The sequence below is a fragment of the Eublepharis macularius genome, chromosome 4 (genome assembly GCF_028583425.1).
Source record: "Eublepharis macularius isolate TG4126 chromosome 4, MPM_Emac_v1.0, whole genome shotgun sequence".
Classification (NCBI taxonomy): domain Eukaryota; kingdom Metazoa; phylum Chordata; class Lepidosauria; order Squamata; family Eublepharidae; genus Eublepharis; species Eublepharis macularius.
In genome coordinates, this window is record NC_072793.1 from 128,291,813 (window position 1) to 128,314,399 (window position 22,587).

Sequence of the window (22,587 nt, forward strand, 5' to 3'; positions counted from 1 at the left end):
CTGTGAGGCTCCTTATTTGAGTATCCATCCAGAAAAGGTGGTGCTTAGAACAAAAGTGGAATTTTTACTCACGGTGGTGTCCAAGTTCCACCTGTCTCAAGAGATTTCCCTATCTGTATTCTTTAAAGATAACTCTTCAGAGGCAGATAGGTCCCTTCATGCACTAGATGTTCGCCGGGCTCTCCTTTTTTTTACTTGGATAGGGTGAAGCCTTTTAGAAAAGATTCCCACCTTTTCATTTGTTTTGCGGGTCCAAGGAAAGGGATGAGAACTAATCCTCAGACTTTGGCTCGCTGGGTAGTTCAGGCAATTCTGTTAAGTTATAAATGTGCTTACTTACCTTGTCCCTTGGAGGTACATGCTCACTCCACCAGGTCTCAAGCATCTTCGGCAGCGCTCCTGAGAGTTGTCCCTCTGCAAGACATCTGCAAGGCTGCGACTTGGGCTTCGGTGGACACGTTTGTCAGGCATCACGCCCTGTATGTCCTGGACAGGAAGGAAACAATAGTGGGTACAGAAGTTCTGCAATCAATCTTCCTGCAATGATACTACAATGCCTACCGCCCAGGTATTTATGCTTTGTAATCTCCCATGTGGGACTGCACAGGAAGACCGTAGATGAAAAACAGTGTTTCTTACCTGTAACTGTTGTTCATCTAGGTCTTCCGTGCAGGCACACATACCCTCCCTCCTTCCCCGCTAATTCTCTTGGTACTTACCTTGTAGTGCGGCGGCGAAAGAGGACTGAGGGTACGTCGGGGGCACCCCGCCTCTTAGGAGCCGTTTTTGGCGGGAAGACGGCCGCGCATGCACATTGAGAGGCGATGGCGCCCCCTAGTGTTTTCGAGCTGTAAAAATCTCTGAAGTTGGCAGGCCTGCGCTTGCGCAGTCCTATGTGTGCCTGCACGGAAGACCTAGATGAACAACAGTTACAGGAAGAAACACTGTTTTTTTGTTTTGAAGAAAAGATGTTCCTTACTACTGCTTCTTTATGAAGCTGTAGACGTGGAGAGAGCTCCAGTTCTCTTCTCACAGTGAGAAGATTTGGTCCTTCCTCATCTGTGATCTATTCAGTCTCATCTGATGGCAGGTGTATGTCAAACCTTGCACCTTTGTGTTTGGGTGATATACACGTCTATTGAATGGATATTTTCCTACAGTCTGGAAGCCTGTTGCCAGGGGAGGGGGGAAGACCTGGTGTTACCAGAATGTGTCTCCTTGAGAACTGGGGGAATTAGCAAACAAGGAGATAGCTAAGGGAGGGTTAGTAACTGGCGAGATCCTCTACCAGTTTTTACGGGGTTCCTTCCCAGAGGAAACTGACAAAACAGGACTTGTTCCAATGCAAAGATTTGTTTTATTAACAGAGGAAAGTCAAACACACAGGAAGAGGCAATTAAACTGGTCTCACAAACACACAAGAGACCTAGGAAAGTAGTGAGAGGTTGGAATAGGTTTTAGGGTGTGAGATAGTTACCAGTCAGAGGAGAAGTCCACAGAGGAAGAGGGCTCAAACATCCTGCATTGTCTTGCCAAGAGTAACTCGCAGTATGGCTCTCAGGGCACAATCTGTCTCTCTTTATTGTAAAAGTTCATTGCACCAGATAAAGTGTCTGCTGTCCACAAGTGGGCTGATGAAGATGTGCAACTGTGTTCTGAGCTCTTGCTTTATTGCTCGTTAATGTAACAAAAATAGCCTTTGTTTAAAGCATCTTTGAACACTTAGAAACTTGTTTTAGAACAATGAATTATAAAAAAGGAAAGAAAAGCACTGCATCTTAAACTGTTTACTATACTCTTTTTCTTTGTTGAAAGTCTCAGTACTGAACTATACATATTTTTCCTTAGCCCTGTGTGTTTCATGTTCAGGACTCCATTCACAGTCACACAGGGCCTTCACTTGGATTAGGACTGTAGTATGCCCATCGAAGGGGCTTTCTGCTGCATCATTTCCCCTGAAATAGCCTTTGCTCATCTCTACAGGGCTCTTTCAGGTTGAGAAACAGCATCCTTAAGCATTCTCTCTGCTGCTGACTCTGGGATATGCTAGACAATACTACATCTCCAAGTCTGCCATTTTAGAGTCTGAAGAAGGAGCTGCGGCTCATGAAAGTTCATACCCTACCACATTTTGTTAGTCATATAGGTGCTGCTGAACTCTTGCTCTTTCCTATTTTAGAGTCTGTTTTTTAATGTTTGTGCAGCTGTTTTGGCTCTTGAAAATGGCAGTGAAGGGGATAGAAGCCCCTTACTATCCCTCCGTGCTGCAGTCACCAGTGGTGATTTTTAAAGTTCTTAAAAAGCATTCTGAAATGGCACCACATCACTGTGATGGACTCAGGGATGCAGTATGGTCCAGTTTGTCCCTTTGTTCCGATTGGGCCCCATCACAGAATTGAGTTCTGAGCACAGAACTCACAGTGCATATCTGATCGAAAGTCGTCATGGTGGGCAAGAGGAAAAAAGGATGTACAGTTAAGGCTCTAAGACTTGTATCAGCAAGGTGTGGGAGCCTCAAATGATGGATGGCTATAGTTGCCTCTTGCTGTATGACAACTCTTTTCTTGCATAGTTGAGAAATGACATTCAACTTTATTTACTTCAGGTTGGAATAACTCAATGAGTCCCTTCCCAAAGGTTCATGTTCGGTTAAATGCAGAACTGAGAGAGAATGATGTATATGAAACCATCCAGTATAACTCCATGATGGATCTGGGATGTGTCCTTGGATCTCCCAGGTCAGTTGAACAATATCTGGCTGACTGAACCACAAAAGCCTATGTAAATATTGCGTAGGAACTGGGCATCAGTTTCTAGTTCACTTTGTCTTCTGAATGCCTTGAACTTTTGAATATGCTGGTGAGAACATAATTAGCTGCAGTCTTCTTTGGGTATGTTGAGTTACCCAGGTAGCTGTAAATGCAGTAGAGATGTGAAGGCCTGGGGAAAAAATGGGGAAAGCATGTGTACCCATCTGTCTGTTCCCTTGCTCCCAAGGACTTTTTTCAGTTTTTACGATGTAAAAATTTGGGAGAGCACTGAAAAACTTCTATGTATAGCAGGAAAAATTCTGAAGACTTCCTTCATTTCAATTCCATAAATATTCCAAATGGTACCCTGACCTGGATAGACCGGGCAAGCCCAATCTAATACAGAGAACATTGCTGTGGCACAGCTGGCCTATAGTGTCAAGAAGACACTCAGGACTTCCTCTATTTGGAGTCATCTCAGAAAATAGGTTTTGACTAAAGAGCCTCCATTGCTGCTGAGACTTATAAAGTGGTTCATCAATTTTAAATAGCAGTAATATATTATTGAACATGATGGTTTCAAGGGGAAAATGAGCTTAACAAAACTGAACCATTTATTTGCTTTACACATTAATAATCCTTAGTACCACCCTTCTTACTCTTTCTACCTTCACTTTTCTTACTGTGGGAATTTAGAAATAAGTTTGTGGCATTATAAAAACTGATCAGCGTATTGTAGTATACACCTTGTCTACAGATATAGATAGAAATTACATAAGGGCAGCGAGTTACTGCAAAGTGGTGCCATAAAGTCTTACAGTCCAGGAAATAGATGCGATACATTGCTGTACAGAGCACAAATGAAAAGAAGATCTAGAAGAATAAACAATAACGTCAGAGTAGATGTAGATCACTCCCAAGTGCTAGCACATTGGCAAATAAAATAAATAGTGTACATAAGCCTGGAGCAAGGAGGAGCAATTACTTCTTGTACCAAGCAAATGAAAAGATTGTAGATCCTTGACAATGTGCTTGTAGGAGCTGTAGGTGGCAGCCAAAGGTGGTAGTTTGTTGCTTTCCCTACCAGGACTGTCTTGTAGAAACAGTCTCCTGGATACATGCTGGGCCTTATCCATATCTTTTGTCTCTTTCTGCAACTTGAGAAAATACTTGACATAAATCCTGTGAGTTCCTGTCCAAAAGATCGATGCAGATGAGGTTTCCTTTGGGCTTGGCTGTAGACTACTTGGCTGTAGTGTGGTGGTGTAGTGTAGTGTGGTTTCCTTTGGGCTTGGCTGTAGACTACTTGGCTGTAGTGTGGTGGGTTCTCAAGGGTAGCTGGAAGTTTGTAGATAAGTTGTTTGCAATATAAAATGGTGTTTGCTCCTCCATTCGGAACGAAGAGACAGACACAAGGCTTGGGTATAAATATTTCAAAGACAGTTCATTGTTCAAGCCCCGTGGGTGCATGGTATTTAAAGAATGAATCCATCTTGCCTCTTTCTGGAGGAGATGTAATTGCAAGTCAGATCCTCTAATGGTAGTACAGAGACCTGCCACTCTAATGTCTTCTTTGTTATGCTTCTTGTCCAAAAAATGTTGTGCGCCACTCACACAACATTTTTTGGACAAGAAGCATAACACAGAAGACATTAGAGTGGCAGGTCTCTGTACTACCATTAGAGGATCTGACTTGCAATTACATCTCCTCCAGAAAGAGGCAAGATGGATTCATTCTTTAAATACCATGCACCCCCGGGGCTTGAACAATGAACTGTCTTTGAAATGTTTTTTGGTATAGACGGATATTTGCCATTTGGGGATAATATGCTGTAAGTTTTCTCAGGATCAGGATGGTTCTAATGTATAAAAGCTAGAATGCCCAAACTCATAGTACGTAGGATTATCTTCATGTCCATGGGTGTTCTCTCGGCGCGTATATGATTCAACTGTGTATGGGTAAGCTGGATGTTCATTTATTATGTTTGCTATTATCATTGTAAAGAAATACACGTAAAGCCAGGAGTGGCTTATATTGTATGGCATTTATTTTTTGAAATATAGAAATAGCTGGTTGCCCCTGAGGAAGTCCTTATGGATGAAGAACTATAGGAAAATCTGCTGGTCTTAGTTCCGGGCACCGCTGGGCTTCCCAACTTTCATCTTTGGACCAGCCACGTACTTTTCCATCTTGGCTTTTGAAAAATTTGAAAAAAGAAAAAAGCTAAAGAAGACACGTTATTTTGAGTCTTTAAAGACTTTTCCTGCTGCATTGCCGTCACACCCTCAGGTCCTCTTGCAGAGGACTCTTGTTTCTATGTATTATGAATAAGATTGCTGAAAAATGTTGAAAAATGATATGATATGTAATATGATGTAATTATGTATTATTGTTAAAATCACTTGAAAAGATTTATAAACTGTTGCACTATAGTATTGTGGAATTTTCCTTCCCGATGGTCTTTTGACCACCTTTATTTAGTGCCTGCATGTATCTCTGCAGAAAACAATATATTTATGCTAAGTATTGGCAATAATAATAATAATAACATTCAATTTATATATTGCCCTTCAGGACAACTTAATGCCCGCTCAGAGCAGTTTACAAAGTATGCCATTATTATCCCCACAACAAAACACCCTGTGAGGTGGGTGGGGCTGAGAGAGCTCCAGAGAACTGTGACTAGCCCAAGGTCACCCAGCTGGCTTCAAGTGGAGGAGTGGGGAATCAAACCCAGCTCTCCAGATTAGAGTCCTGCGCTCTTAACCACTACACCAAACTGGCAAGCAAGAAGTGTAAATGTAAAACCTAAAACATAAACATTCCCCTAGTTGCATGCACAATTTTCTTTTTAATGACTTTGATTCATTTTTAAGAAAGGGTGAATTCGTGCTCTATAGACAAAACTTGCAAGTTTGTACCAATTTAGAGTGTATTCAAAGTTCTTAACTAAAATCTACCTCTGTATACCTTTAGAGAACTTTGCATTGACCTGTAAGACACTCACTGCTCTCTGCTGCAAGTATTATGGGATCTGATGCCATATTGGACTCAAGTTGCCATTAAATTTCATTTAATGTCTGAATTAGCCCCAAGAAGCCAAAAAGAAATACCTTGTCTTTGGTTTACATAAGGCTCATAGGCCCCTTCTTTTCAGTGGCTATCTTCACAGCTTGTTGTTTGTCTGAGGCTCCATTTATGCATTACAAAATTCCAATGTTCGTTGGAGGCGGAAAAATGAGGACTTTGTTTCACATGTTGTATTATATGGCTTTACCTAAGTCTCGCAGCAGAGCCAATAGGGGCTCCATGGAACAGTTTGTGAGCACAAAAGGAGTGTGTGGTGGAGGCTGAAGCAGCTTCTCCCTGCATGCTGTGATTGCAAACATAATATAGCATCTGAGCAGTACAACATTCTGTTTGCATGTGTGATACAAAGTCCTTGTCTTGTTCCCTAACAAACATGAGGACTTTGCAATGTGTAAGTAGAGCTTGAAAATTCACTGGAATTCTTTGTGTGTGATGACTTTTCTCTCTCTCTCTAAAATAGAAGTTGTGCTTCATACTTTTGCCGAAGTCTTTTAAGAATTAATATATCTCTCATTCTCTTTTATGCACAGAGCATTTATAGCATTTTGTACTTCATTCGCATTACAACAGTAATCTGTGCATTGGAAAAATGCTGTTGGAAACTGCTGCTTGTCTTCAAACCATGAAATTTTCATTAATCATGATGATTTCATTTTAAAGCTCCATGAAGCCATAAAGTTCAGAAATAGAGTTCAGAATTCAGCAGAAATTCTGACTTTTAAGTCATTAGCCAAATAATATTTTTGCCAAGTTAGTGCATGGTTGTGGCGTGTCTGTGTTTATGTGCGTATACAAGGAAGGAATGCAGATAACTGTTAGATTCTTAGTTAGAAATCCTCTTGAGAAATAGAATGACTTCTGGTTGCTAGACAGCCAGAGACGAATTAGAACAGACAAATGCTGGGCGTTCCTAGGGTTTGTCATCTTTTCATGGCTTGTAATTTATTGCACTGATAATGAATGCCAATGGAAATGTTAATGGATTTGCTATATCGAGGATGCTGAGATGATTTGCATAGAGAGGGTGAACTGCCTTGCCAAGCTTTAACTGCTTGTAAGCCATACCTGTGTGTTGTGATGCAGGGCATTAATCTTGGACTATGCTCTTAAGGGAATGATGTTAGGAAAGAAGGCTATTACTGGCAGTACAGGAGGATTGTGAGCCAACTAGCCAGAGCTTAATATTCATTATGTCAACTGCTACAGTGATAACAATTCAGTCTCTCTGTATTTTCCTCCCAACTTTGCTACCTCCAACAAGCTCTGGGTGGTATACATCAGTCCTTCGCTTTTAATCACTGCAACATACTGGTTGAATTGGCAGAAAGTGTATGATTGGCCCCTGGAGTATCTAGTTTATGGTTGAATTGGGGGTTGAATCAGTGCATTCTGGATTCTAACCACTACTGCACGTTGGCTTTGGGTGAAGGGGAGACCACTTTATTGCAGGCTTATATTCTGTGCTGATTAGTATCTGGTTGTGAAGTATATTGCAGTAGAAGTCTGGATCTGTAATGAACTTTTTTCATTACAGATGAAAAAAGCTAGTGAGCTAGCTAATTTTCAGCTAGTGAGATGTAACTGCCCAAGTTTTCAAAAAGTGTATCTGTTACAATCTTATTCTATTAAAGGCAGGCATGCACAGTTTCCCTGACCTATTGCATTGCGATTTACTAGTCATGGTCTTGAGCATCGGAACCTTGTTACTGTCTGATGTGCTCTGTCAGGAACTTGAAAACTTCTAGTTTTTTTACATTCTGAAGCAACTGGTCAAAACAAGAGGGTACATCGTCCCACCCGTGGGCTGTTTTATGGGTCTAGTGGTTTTCATTTGGCTACGCCAGCCTGGGTTAGAGGCTGGCTTTACTGTAAATATCTTTAACTTGCAGCCCTTGCGTTATTGTAATTTAAATGAGTGGATGATTGCCATAATGGTCTCTGACTCCAAAATCGTGACTGACAGTACTGCAAACAATGTTTTAGCAGAAAGAGGTTTCTATAAGGTTTGACAGAATTACTAGCGTGGGAGATGGAGAAGCCTTAAGTTACCTAGTACTCCTCCTTACTAATGCAGAATTGTTCCCTACTGAGCAGTTTCAGGTCTTGCTTTTTTGCCTTGCCTTTGCCTCATATTCTTCACTTGATAATTAGAGGTAGATCTTGGATCTTGACTACTCTCTGGAGACTGGTTGCAACTGCTTAATAGCAAAGAATTGGTCTAATACCATACGTTCTAATTTTCTCTCCTTGACGAGGCTGCATTTCAGAGTGGTGGGGTTTTGCAGCCTCTTATTTAGCTTGGGAAGTCTAAAGCTCCACTGTGTCTCATTTGGACCAAGGAGACACGGGTGCCAGTCCCCCTGTGCCATTGGCCAGAGCAAGAACTGGAGGCAGGAGGAGGTTCATGGCAAGAGTCAAAGCCCTGTTCTTGGATGTATCCAAGACTGAAATGCAGCCAGAACAATGTAAGTCCAGGCCATTTGTTGTGGTTCAAAACATGGAGAACGAGAACTGACCTCCCCGACCTTCCTAAATAGTGTCTCCATCAAGCTCCTTCCAGGCTTGGCTGAATATTAATTTTCAGCCAGGCCTAGTGTACAGGGGTGTTACGAATCCCTAGAAAGCAGAGGGTTGGGAGGATGGTGCAGTTGAGAGAACTGGAGGGGGGCACTTGGTGTGGCTTAGAGATAGAGCATATGCTATTCATGCAGAAATCCCAGGTTCATCACTGTTATCTTCATCTGAAAGATCAGGAAAGGGGATGTTCAGAAAGATCCTTCTGCTCTGGAGACACTGGAGAGTCGGTGTTAGTTGCTGTAAACGGTGCTGAGCTAGGTGAGTTAATGGTCTGGCTCTGTAGAAAGCAGCTTCAGGTGTTTGTCATATTACATCAATGCTCTTGCAATGGACAGCGTCGCTCAGACACCTCGCAAATTGCAGAGAAAGTGAATGAGAAATTCAGGAATACTTGTTGATTGTAGCAGAATACTGTTCTTTATTTTTATTTTATTACCTTATTTATACCCTGCCCTTCTTGGCTCAAAGCAGCTTGATGATAAGATGACTGCCTTCACTTATAAACTAAGAATTTATTTAATTTTTCTCTGTTTGTAGGAAGGATCAGCACCTTCTTTCTCCTGTAAACTGCTGGTATCTGGTATTGACTCAGACTCGGCGAGAGAGCAGAGACCATGCAACCCTGAACGACATTTTCATGAACAATGTCATTGTCCGACTTTCCCAAATCAGTGAAGATGTCATCAGACTGTTTAAAAAGGTAAACAAATATTGGTGTCACACTTAAGTTTTCCTTCTGTGAAATTTAACGCTTCATGTACTGGATCCAACATTTCTGCTGGAGAAACAAGTTAATGCAGCTGCAAAAAATGCTTCCTTCCAACTTAGTTCAGCCCAGAAGATGGCCCTATACCTTCATTTCCCAAATCAAATTCATAGTGCTAGTACTTCCCTTCTTCAAAGCCCTTAAATGTCTTGGGACAAGGGTATCCAAAGAACTGCTGCCTCTATACCATCTAACCCGCTGGTTAATCTCTTCACCTAAAGCCCTGCTTTCTTTGCCCCAGTCACTGGAGTGAGGCAGGTAGAAGGTAGGGGCAGGGCTTTATCAGTGGTGGAATCTTTGGAAATCTCTCTTCTCTGCTCCTCATTTAGGCACGAAACAGAATGGTTGTGTTGTGCTCTTTTGTCTACTGTTTTATGCTCAAGAGACTTTAGTGGTTTCATTGGCCATTGATTATACATTGGTGTGATTCTGTTGCCAGTGAGGTTTGTTTTAGTGAAATATTGTTGACATGGTTTTCATTTGTATTTTTCATTTTGTTATCTTTTAGTGTTAGTCCCTTTAAGCAGATCTATGGAGAAGCAGCATACAAATATCTGTTATAAAGAGACCTACGAAAGCAGGTTGAATTAATCGAAATCTATGACTATACCGACTATTGATTTTTCATTATACAAATTGCATTTCAGTGGCCCCAAAAGAGAGAGGTCTAACACGTAATCTTTTAAAAAGCTGGTTGATTCCAGTTCTCTGTTCCTTATTACATGCTTTCAATGCCACTTTTTGAAAAACATGTAATATGTATGATGTAGCCAGCTGAAAATCATGTACATAGTAAGGACATTATGATGCTGTAATATGTGATGGCACCAACCCAAATGAAAGTAAATGGGTAAATATTTTGCTTTCTCCATACTGTTGCTAAAATGCACAAGGGAGGCAGGCATAAACATGTGCTTGTGTTGAGAATTAGGTTTTTATGAAATGTAACATTTCAGTTCAGGTGAAAACAAAGGACTAAATTCAACTATTTCAACCATGTTTCCAGATCTTTAATATGTTTAGAGGAAAAATGCAAATTGACAGGTTACTATAACAAATAAAAAACATACTAGATGATACTATCCAAGAGCATAATGGAAAATCCCTGGTCATACTCACTGGATATCTTTTGCGCTAGAGAATTGTATATTTACTAAGAGGAGCAGTTAGGGACTGTATACCTCTGTAAGGACAAGTTCACTTACTTGAAGACTTAAGGGTCCCAAACTATTTAGAAGCACAGGCTGGTTAGTATTGGGCACAGTACATTGTGAAATAAATGTGTATGCTATTTGTTCGGTAATCAAAATATCCATAATTTACCCAATAATTACAATACATGACCTGTTATGTAGTAAGGTTTGAACTTTGGTGAGTCACAGCTCACTTCTTCAGATACGAAAGCTTATACCTTATCACTAATTTTGTTAGTCTTATATAGGCGCTACTCGACTATTGCTCTTTTTCACTGTTACAGACAAACATGGCTACCCATCTTGATCTATTTTGTGGTGTTATATTTACAGTGCTTGATCTAATTTTTCATATGGTGATTGTTTTGTATAAAGAGATAGACTTTAACTATACCATATGTTTGATGATTTTTTATTATTTTGAATGCAATATTTATATCTTGCACTCTGTACAAGTCCTGAGATGACATCCATTCAACGATAGTTAAAAGACAGAACAATTAAATTATATGACAATCAAATAAGAATGATCCTGAGACCGGTAATAAAACCAGTATAAAACTAATAATTGCGATAATATTTGAGTCTGAGCTGTATTCTGTTGTAATAAGCTCAACACAGAGGACATAGAAACAAGCACAACAACAACAAAATCCAATTCAGCCAGAAGTAGAAAACACTTGGGATTTTGCTTGGTGTCCAATGGCCAACCAGCTTGGGGTCAGTTTGCTCTGTGGAAAGAGTTGTATAATCAAGGAAACTAAACTAAGAAGGCCCTGTCTCTGATGCTCACCAATTGTGGTCATGTACCAGTGACTTTTCAGTGAGATTTTTGCCCATTATCATAAGTTTAGTATAGCAGAGTGTCTGTGCTTCAACATTTTCACACACAGACCCAATGGATAATTTCATTGTATGATTAAATTGGCTTCTTTCTTGTATATTAACTCTAGTTTTGAAGTAGGTTTTGTAGCTTTAGTTCTAAACTTTGCATGATGATGCTGAAACTAATTTGTTTCTTTTGCTGAGTAAGAGGCTTTGTCTTCAAACACTTTTCCCTCTATTTTTTTAGTACCGTTTTGGGTAGCTTGTTTTATTGTAGATTAGAACTGCAGGCATATTTTCCCCATTCAAGCACAGGCATAGTTCCAGCATTTGAAATACTGCCTTTGAATAGAATAACCTCAGGCCAGGGTCACAATGCTAGAAACTGCCTTACATAAAAAGTGGCGTATTTGAAACCAAATAAAAACTTGACAGCTTTAACTGTTTCATTCATAGACAGTGGCTCTTATATGGTTCCTTCTGGAATTGTAATTTTTTCGGGTACCATTAATGGATGTTTGCATTATTCCTTCCACTAAATGTCATGCTATTAAACTGAAGCAATCCTGGCGTGAGGAGGTAACATTTACCCTGGCTCCATCTGCAGACTGCCACATCCAACACCTGCTTTTAATCAAACCAAAGAAACCTTATTGAGTTGTGTATGCACATCTGAGATTCTATTCACAATATGTCCCTTGAGGTTGAAGTCTCAGTACAGCTCACATGTCTCTGGAAATAATGATTGGCTAAATCCATCAAAAAGGCTTATTTGGCATTGTAATTTGCCATTATATTGTGTATGTGTGTGCAGATGCATAGACACATAATGTCTAGAGTTTCAGATGCTAGACCGTCTAGGTTTTTAACCCTTTTTATGCCATTCCAAGCATGGTACCTCTAATTGTGTGTGTGGTTAATATCTGAGGAAACAAATGCATATATATATACCTATTGGGGGGCTTTTGAGCATGGAAAGACTCTAATCTAGTCCAGTTTGGGCAGAGAAGCAGAACCCTGTCTAGAGAAGGGAAGGCCTGGAAAAAATGGGGAAAAACCTTTCTCTCTGTGTTTTTCTGAGGACTTTTTTTTCCAACTTTTCCATCAGAAAAAATGGGAAATTTAGGGGACCACTGAAAAAAGCCTATGGAATATGGGTGAAATGATTCTTAAGATACTGGATTTCACATTCAAACTATATAGCATGAAAAGTCCTAAGGCATTTTTTAAAAAAATCAATGGTAAAAGAGTGGATTTTGAGGGAACCCTAAATCCTCCCCCCACCTCCCATTGGACTGAGTGACAAGTTTTTATTCAAAATAAAAAAGGCAATCTACAGCCTTAGATAATTTATCTGTAGGCACTTTCAAGAATATTTTTCTTTTATAATTTTTTTCAACTAATATGCTGTAATGTGTTTAATGATATTAAAGAGTTCAGTGTTTTCAGTGTTATAGAGTTTAGCTTAATGTCCAAATATGCTGGTAGTCCTGCCCACTGTGACTATATGAGAGTGTTTCTGTCCAAATAATACACTTTCTTCTGTTTCCTCCAGAATTTGTTTGCTACTTTCAACTTTTATTTTTTTCCCACTTCCCAGATGGCAAAGTTATACTTGGTAGCATAGGATTCAGCAGTTTGTAACTCTTAAGTAATGGGTATACTTGCAATTTTTCTTATAGAAGGATAACATTTGTACTTTTTACTTGCACAGATGTCCCAAATAGTACAATTATACATGCTGAGTTATAAATTATGTGTTTTATATTGTTAAATCAGTAAAATAAGCTTCCATTTGATAGGAAAGTTTGTATTGCATTCATCTAAACTTTCCCCTAGGTCTTTGTGTTCATCGACGATCTTCCTGTGCAGTCCCACATGGGACTGCGCATGTGCAAGCCTGCCGAATTCAGAGAATTCCGTAGCTCAAAAGCGCTAAGGGGTGCCCTCGCCTCTCAGCGCGCATGCACGGCAGTCTTTCCCACCAAAAATGGCCCCCAAGAGGCGGGACACCCCCGACATACCCTTAGTTCCTCTTTTGTCACCAGTGAGAGAGGTTTATAACTCTTTTGCTCATTGGCAATCCTTCAACAATATCGGAAACAGCCCTTTTCAAATGATATGTCTCCTGTGATAGAAAGATGACTAAATCAGATGGTCAGTCAAGCTGCCTTTACTATCTGGCCGACACCCACAACATGCTGTCATGTAAGCATTGTCGAGCCTTCACTTCGAAGGCCAGATCTGAGCAGGCAGGTAGACTGCAGGCTTCCTTGTGGAAACACGCTATGGAGGCGACTGACCCACCGGCTACAGCACAATCTTCTGCCTCGCCTGGTTCTACTACCCAACCTGGACCTGCTTCTACTGGCTCGAAAACACCGTGCTCCCACTCTTCTCCGCATTTGGAGCCCAGGCTGCCACTGCACTCAACCCTGACATCGGTCCGAAGTACCTCGGAACCGACACCTACCATCTTGGATATGAGGCCATCGGGTTCGAAGACTCCTCGGAGTCACACACCCTTGATATCACCTTCAGTCGCCTCTTCCCCTCGCGTCTGTCGGGATGACGCTCCTGTGTGGGCCTCCAGTGCCAAAACTCTCCAAAGTGGAATGCCGTCAACTCCAGTCATCTCGGATCAACCTTCTCTGTGCCAGCTTGGGGACTCTGCTTCGGTTCTGGCATCCTCGGATCTGACATGGGCTCCAAAACCATCACAATCGGACCTAGGGAAGAAGAAAACAAAGAGGAAGCATCAATCATCCAAACATGATAAAGCTATCCTAGAAAGTGTCCTTTCGGCTCCGAACCCTCAAGAGCGCTCAGAGGATGTCAGTTCTGAACCTACTGGAAAGAAATGTAAAGGGTCAGGGGATCACCCATCGCCCCACAGTGCTCCTCGCTCCAGGAGCAGCCATAAGGAGGATGTCATTCTGGTGGGGAAACCTCCCACCCCATCAGGGCATCCTAGATCACTGTCCCGGGGTTCTTGGTCCTCTTGTTCGTCTCGGGAGCACAGGGAGCATTCCAGACACAGAGGCTATTCGAAAGAACATCACCTACCTGATGAGAGGAGCTCTTATCATCACTATAGAGAAGACTCCTGTCATTCAGATCTGCCCTCCAGAAGGAAATCCAGATCTTCTTTAAGGGGCCATTCCTATGCAGGCTCCCAATGTACCCCACACCGTCAGAACCTGATGTGGATGCTGGTACGGAACATTGTAGATCCAACAACTCTCCCCTATCAGACTTTCTGGAAGGGGAGATTGGTCCCTTGCAGGATGCATCCCCTATGGATGACTTTAGAGCCTATAATGAGCTTTTACCACGCATGGTTAAGGCTCTGGAGATTACTGTGACTTCCACTGAACCAAAGTTTACGGATAAGATCCTGCAGCACATATACTCAGGTTCTACCCCTGCTATCTCTTTCCCTGTGATAAAAGGTTTTGTCAAGGTGCAGAAGGACCTGAATCTGAAGCGAGCTTCCACTCCTGCTACAAACAGGAAGGTAGAGAACCTTTACTGTGTGAAGGATGACCTCTGTCCTTTTCTTTAGGTCCACTCTTCACCTTCATCCCTAGTGACGGAGAAGATGCAAGCTAAGCCTAAACAAAGGTCTCTCTTGGTCCCCTCCAATAAGGAGAGTAGAAGATTGGATGCCATGGGACGCACGTTTTATACGTCTGCAGCCTTTGGAGTGAAGATCACCAACTATGCCCGCAATGATGGCTGCTTATCACCTCCTTCTTTGGAACAAGGTGGCCACTTTTATACCCAAGCTGCCAGAGGACCAAAAGGTCTTTCTGAGAGTCATTCAGAAAGAAGCTGTTCGACTTTCCCGCCACCAAATCAATGCCAGTCGGAACATGGTGGACACTTCTGCTAAATCTTTGTTGCCGGCTGTTGTTCTTCGCTGTTATATGTGGTTGAGAACCACGGTTCTTCCGATGGATATGAGAAATCAGGTGGAAGATCTCTCCTTTGAGGGCACCGCCTTGTTCTCTGACCAAACTGATGAGTACCTCTCTAAGAAGAGGAAAGATAGACTCACTGCTCGCTCATATGGAGTGCTGCCACAACACCAGCAACAGGGTGCATCGCGATCGCTCTACAGGTCTTTTCAAACAGGCCGACAGCAACGTCTTCAACCTTACCAAGGGTACACCTGCTGTAATCAGCAGGCTTACCAGAGCCCACAATCCTCCTTCACCAGAAGGAGACCGGCCCAGAGGATCAAAAATGGCATGCATCAGCATCATGCCAAGGACCAGTCTCAACCACATAAGCTATTTTGACAATTACAGGGCCCTGACCCGTGTTTTGGGGTCAGGTTAAGTGGTTTTCTCACTGAGTGGTGTTCAATCACCTCTGATGGTTGGGTTCGGAAAATAGTTGAATCTGTTTATAAAGTTGAATTTTTACAGTTACCCTATTTACGTCCTCCTATGTTTTCTTCTGAAACATCTCAATCAGGAGTACTTACTGAACTCTCAGCTCTGTTAGAGAAAGGGGCCATTGAAGAAGTCACTGACAACTCTGACTTTTTGGGCTTTTATTCCAAATTATTCATGGTAGAGAAGAAGGACGGGGGTCATAGGCCTATTCTGGACCTTTGTAGCCTGAATTTTATTAGAGTTCGTAATTTCAAGATGGTTACCCTGCAGGACAGTCCTGACTTTGTTACTCTCTGATGAGTGGTTTTCTGTTATGGACCTGAAAGATGCCTATTTTCACATTTCTATTTTTCCGGAACATAAGAAGTTCCTTTGTTTTTCTTATAGCAACCGTATTTTTCAATATAGAGTTCTCCCGTTTGGGTTATCTACTGCCCTGCGGGTTTTTATCAAATGTATGGCGGTGATAGTAGCCCACCTCAGACTCCAGGGGTGCTGTATATTTCCGTACCTGGATGATTGGTTGCTTGTTGGGCACTTGGCTGAGGATGTCACTAGGCAAGTCTCAGTTACCTTGTCCACTTGCCTTCACTTGGGTTTATTTGTTAATCAGAAGAAGTCCAAGCTTACCCCTTCTAAGCTTATACAATTTATAGGGACCGATCTGGATGGTACCCAGAATTCCGAATTCCTGCCCCAAGACAGAGCAGTGAAGATTAAGAATCTCATTAAGAAGCTTAAGAGGTATCGTTTTCAATTGGCCCAGTTCTTCCAAACCTTACTGGGTTGTAAGGCATCTACCACTGTGGTAGTTCCATTGGCAAGGCTGCACATGAGGTCCCTACAGCTTTGGTTTACTTTGTTTTTTTCCCCGGATAGGGACCTGCAACATAGAAAGTTTAATGCCTCTAGGAACGTCCTTCATTCTTTAGACTGGTGGTTGTGTGATGCGAACCTTTTCAGAGGTGTTCACTTTGGTTATAGTCAACCAGAAGTGTCTGTTACTATGGATGCTTCTAATCTGGATTGGAGAGCCCATTGTGAAGGTTGTACACTCATGGTATGTGGGACACGGTTGAGAGTCAGGAACATATTAACCTTCTAGAACTGAGGGCAGTGTTCTATGCCTTGATTTCCTTTACAGATGTGGTGAGGAACAGAACCATCCAGATTCTCATGGACAATACAACCATTATGTTTTACATAAACAAGCAGGGAGGCACGGCATCTGTGACCCTGTGCAATGAGGCAGTGAGAATCTGGAACTGGGCTACAGAGCATTGGACGTGGTTGCAGGCAGTTCATATCCCCGGCAAGGACAATTCACTAGCGGATCATTTGAGCAGGTTGCAGGGAGACAACGACGAGTGGTTCCTTCAGGACGTTTACCTAAACCCTGTCCTCTCCGAGTGGGGATCTCCTGAAATAGAACTTTTTGCCTCCGAAGAGAATCACAAGGCTCCCAAATTTTGCTCCAGAGATGGCTTAGGTCGTGGGCCTCTTGGGGACATTTCAACTCGAGTGGTCGGGTCACCTCTTTTACGTGTTTCCCCCATTCCCTCTAATGTCCAGGGTGATCATCAAGATGTTAGCGGACGGGACTTCCGCCATCCTAATAGCCCCCTTTTGGCCACGTCAACCATGGTTCCATACTTTGTTACAGTTACAGACGCAGATGTACAAGTTCCCAGAGGAGCCAGACTTTTTGACATGGGGAGGGGTAATCCACCACAGGACAGGGAAACTCAAACTGACAGCATGTCTGATCACTCAGGATTAGTTTTTTCCTCTGGTGTGACTCGTGTTACAGAATGCGAGACGATTATCAACTCACCAATCTTGTGCATTTAAATGGGGGGAAAATTGTAGTTGGTGTGTGGAACAGAATTTAGATCCCTTTCCTCTCTACCTGAAGTTTTAGAATTTCTTTGGGGATTAAAACAGCAAGGGTTATCCAATTCCTCGATAAAGATGTATTTGGCGGCTATTTCCACCTTTCATCCCCCAATAGACCGCAAGACAGTATTTTCTCATCATACTGCCAAATTATTTTTGAAAGGGTTGAATAATTTGTTCCCTCCTATTAGAACTATCGTTCCTCAGTGGTCATTGCCTTTGGTGTTAACGAGACTGATATCTAAGCCCTTTGATCCATTGGCTACATGCCCATTATGTTACCTCTCTATGAAAGTTGCTTTTTTGGTGGCTGTTGCTTCGGCCAGAAGGGTGGGAGAGTTGGCTGCATTGTCCTGTGAACCCTCCTTTTTGAAAATTCATGCTTAGAAAGTGGTCCTTCGGACGAAAGTTGAGTTCCTGCCTAAAGTGGTTTCGAGTTTCCACCTTTCTCAGGAGATAGCCTTACCAGATTCTTTTCCGCACTCAGAATTCGAATGCGGAGAAAGCTTTGCCTTTGCTTGATGTGCGTAGGGCGCTCCTTTTTTATTTGGATCATGTTAAGCCCTTTAGGTTAGATTCCCATCTATTTCTGTGTTATTCAGGATTAAAGAAAGGTAGAAGGGCGACCCCTCAAACCATAGCTAGGTGGGTAGTTCAGACCATTTTGAAATATGTACCTCGTCTGTTGGGAGTTCATGCCCATTCCACCAGGTCCCAGGCGTCGTCAGCCGCTCTTCTGAAAGGTGTACTGCTCCAAGACATCTGTAAGGTGGCGACGTGGGCTTCAGCTGACACGTTTGTCAAGCACTATGTGTTGGGCGTCCTGGGAAGAAGGGAAATGGTGGTCGGGACAGCAGTCCCGCAGTCGATCTTCCTGTGACAACTCTTCGTTACCTCCACCAAGGTATTTAAGCTTTGTAATCTTTCATGTTGGGCTGCACAGGAAGACCGTTGATGAAAACAGTGTTTCACTTACCTGTAACTGTTGTTCATCTAAGTCTTCTGTGCAGACACACATGCCCTCCCTCCTCCCCCGCTTACACTCTTGGTACTTACCTTGAAGCATGGCAGCAAAAGAGGACTGAGGGTATGTTGGGGGCGCCCTGCCTCTTGGGGACCGTTTTTGACGGGAAAGACGTCCGCGCATGCACGCTGAGAGGCGAGGGCACCCTCTAGCACTTTTGAGCTATGGACTTCTCCGAAACTGGCAGGCCTGTGCGTGCGCAGTCCCATGTGTGCCTGCACGGAAGACCTAGATGAACAACAGTTACAGGGTAAGTGAAACACTGTCCCCCCCCCGTCCGCTTTTTCCTGTCGGTTTGAACTTTTTTAGAAATTTTACATCTCTAATTATATCCCCTACAGATCAGCCCATACAATGGATTAATAGTATATGTGGCAAACTGGCCTTGTAGAAAAGGGTCTCATAGTAAGATTGCAAATTATTGCATCCTTCTAGCCTCCCCTCCCCTGACATTGCATCCTACAATTTTACATATGAGTAGGCTTCTGTTAAATTTACAAATAAAATTGTTGTATGATTGAGGCCGCATTCTATTTTATCTATTGCAAGACTGTTTTGTGAGTGAAACAATGCAGTCTTGTGAGTGAAACAATGTTTCTTGAGCATTTACTGTGCAAACATTGTGCTATAACCCTGTTTTTAATAGTTGTTTTGAGCAGCTGGCCCAAGAAGGGTTAAGGATATCCCTAATTGTTCCACAGCTGTTTAATATTGTTGCAGATTGTTTTTTGATGCTAAATTGAAGTAATGGTTTGTTTCAAATATGTCACTTTTAATTTCCTCCTTTGAGCCATTATTAATAGGCTTTGACATCTTGTGGGTATGTATACGTATGCAGGAATGGCAGCGGATGGTGAATTTTTCTTTAGCGAATGGGTCGTACTTGTATTATGTAGATATAAACAGCAGCTGTAAATAAAAAAGATACATAAATACGTTCACAATGCATGTTTGACTAGCCATGGGCAGTCTGCTAATGATGGCTGTACTTTGATAGATGTTAAAAATCATGTTCTTTGTTGATGGTTTTGTACACTTTGTTCGGTTCTACACGAAACTTTTGGTGTGGAAAAATGATTCAAATATACATGGATGATTCATTAAATAGGCATGGCAAAGAAAATTGGCTAAACCAACATTTTAAAGCTCTAAAGTGAGAGAACTGGATTTAGTGGAGTTAGGGATTGCCCAGTATATGTATTTCACTTCTCAAGGCTTTTAAAATGTATCTTACTGGATCTCTCCCCATTAGAACCAGTCATTATCACATTATGGAAGGCTTCTTTTGAAAGGGTACCAGGTTCCCCACACCAAAATGCAGCAAAACCAAAACAAAACATGTAATACCTTCAAATAATTGGCAGCTGGACAGCCTCGTTGCTGTTGGAGATTTTATGTAATAAAATGTCAGTGATCGTGCTGGAAGAAAATCACCCCGTCACTCTTTGCTCCTGGAATACTCATAGACATTTACTGTACGATCACCACCAGCTGTTGATTGTTTACTACTTTTAAGTGTTATAAAACCGGGACCTTTATAGTACTTGGAGGATTAAAAATGGGTGCCACAAAGCATGAAATTGTCCCTAAATCCAAATTGGTTAATGGTATTGTCTTGTTTTTGTTCTTTGCCAGTTGTCTACTTAAACTTGTACTATATTCAGCATATAAAGTGCCACATACTTTTGTCAGCATGCTGTCTTACAAATTAGAGGCATCTTTGTTTTGATGTGGTGTTTTTGTTCTGTGATGAAATAAAGTTGCAAAACCAAGGATGTTAGCTTTAAATAAAGAACTGTTAATCGTCGTACTTTAACTGACCTTCAGACTTGGCAAAAAAAAAAATCATTTATTGCATAGTAACTTCCTTGCAATTAGTGGTAATATGTTTACTACAAGGATTCAGAAGTGGTTTAGATACAGAACATTTCATCACAGGTCATTTTTTTACTCTTGCTGATGGCCTGTAAAGGCAAGGTGATAAAATGTATGTATGGTGTTGCTTGGCTGGTTTAATGGGGTTGTTGGTCATTGATATAAATATGTGACTGTCCGACACCCATATCATCTTTTATTGCTACAACTCCAGGAATGCCTACATTTGCTGTAAACATGAGCACTACAAAATGTTCTATAGTGGAAATGACTCATCTCTGGGTTATCTCCTCTTTAAATTTGTTGATATCAAATTCATTGCATCACCATGTTGTGACAGCTGCATATGTACTTAATGGCTTGTCATCATGGGGGAATGGAATCGTTTTGCAAATGTAAAGGGCTATATTCTCAAGACAGTGGATTACATGAGAGGGTGTAATTGGTGAGACAGATGTCTGTGGGAAGCTGGATGGAGAGCATCACGTGGTGGCACAATCTTAACAAGGGATCACTTTTATCTTCACTGGAAGCTCATTTCCTCTAAAAGTCACACAATCAGGTTAGATGTTCTGTAAGAAAAGGGAGTGAGGAACTCATTCTGGGAAAGTGCTTGATTTTATTAAAGTATGAAAGGATATGTATGTTGCATTATGTATGTTTTTAATCTGTTAGCTGCCTTGATGGCCCCGATGAGGAAAGAAAGGCGGGGTATAAATTCTGAAAATTAATAAAGAACTAAATTTGCCTTTTTATCGACTGCTTAGTACCTTCAGCAGTGCTAACTGCTAAGAGATTGCACATGTTATAATCTTCCATTGCTTTATCATATCCTTATGCATTAACCAAAAATGATGATTATTCTCAGTGGTTATTCTTCTGTGGCTTGCTTCTCATAATGTGTTGTGGGAAGTGTCACAAAAGAAGAATGTGATGTGATCTCACCTAGTGGAATGGAAAGGAATGACAGCTCCTTCTGTCAAACATCCATAATCTCAAAGATTGCTTAAATTTTCCAACAGACTGCATTTTAGTAGGGTAGAAGGATTCACAGGCAGTATTTTTCTAGTAAAATACAAGATTTCCAGAAAGAAATAATTTCTGGCTAGAGGAGAGGAAAGAGTATATTTCAGAGACAAGCTTCAGTGATAGAATGTGGCTTCAGATCTGGATGTATCTCTGGATGTATCTCTGGATGTATGTTAGATGGAGGAATCTAACTTAATCTACTTTGTCTGATTCGTTTAAAAAAAAAAGTTATTTAGCTCTAGTCTGAAAGGGACAGCAAATATAATAATGAAGCAAGAATAACTCCTCAGACAGCTGCTTAACTTTTACTGGTCTTGTGAAACTCTTTCAGTGTTTACAAAGCATGAGCAAAGGGAGCCCACTTATTTCCATAGCCCCCTCTCTTCTGGACTATATCAGCCCTCTCTCTGCCCCCCCCTTGCACTGGGAACAGCCTCAATATGACATCACAAGACAACCTAAGAAGGGATTGCCACAATCTTCCCCAAACCCTGTAACAGTACTATCATATTGGTTATACAAGTGGGGTTGGTTTATGTGCAAATGTCTCTTCAAGTCAGGATTGCATTGCAGACTGGGAGACCGGGGAAGGAACTTCTGGTGGCTGAGCTCGTATGAATTATGATGTGAATTTGGAATCTTTTCCCCAGGGCTACTTTGTTGATGTGGGTCAGAGAATCAGATAATGCTAGGTCGCTTGTTAGAACAACCTTTGCATGTGATATATTATTCTTTCTCAAACCTGTGCACAAGGCCTCTCATTAGTTGTGCTGAGATTGAATGATCTCATACAAGTGAAGTTTCCATTGGTAGAGTGACCCGGATGGAATTAAACATGTCTCAAGAACTTATATTTCATAGTAGTAATACTGTTTTGCAATGTTTGTTTAAAGTTACAGTGACCAAAGGCACTTGTCCTCCAGTGGTTGTGGGTGTTTGCGGCATTCAACCCATCAAGTTCTCCTTGGCACGGTAGTAAATTTTTCTTGGAAAGGTTTATAGCTGGATACGATGAGAGCTTGGGCAGTAGCAAAAAATCACAAATCTTTGCTACCAAAACATTTCAGATATTTTACTAGTGCTGACATGTTTTCCCTCTGGACTTTTTTTTTTTAAAAAAAGAAAACCACTCAAAGGTGACATCTGATTTAGGGAGTC

The 22,587-nt window shown here is 41.6% G+C and overlaps 1 protein-coding gene across 2 annotated transcripts in view; it reads left to right on the forward strand.

The window, feature by feature from the left end:
• Window positions 1-22,587, forward strand: part of SRGAP3 (SLIT-ROBO Rho GTPase activating protein 3) — a 268,972-nt gene that overhangs the window by 134,451 nt on the left and 111,934 nt on the right. For both annotated transcript variants that reach the window (XM_054976158.1, XM_054976157.1), the window contains exon 3: window positions 8,956-9,118. In XM_054976158.1, the coding sequence (XP_054832133.1) occupies window positions 8,956-9,118 (163 nt within the window). The remainder of the gene's footprint in view (window positions 1-8,955; window positions 9,119-22,587) is intronic.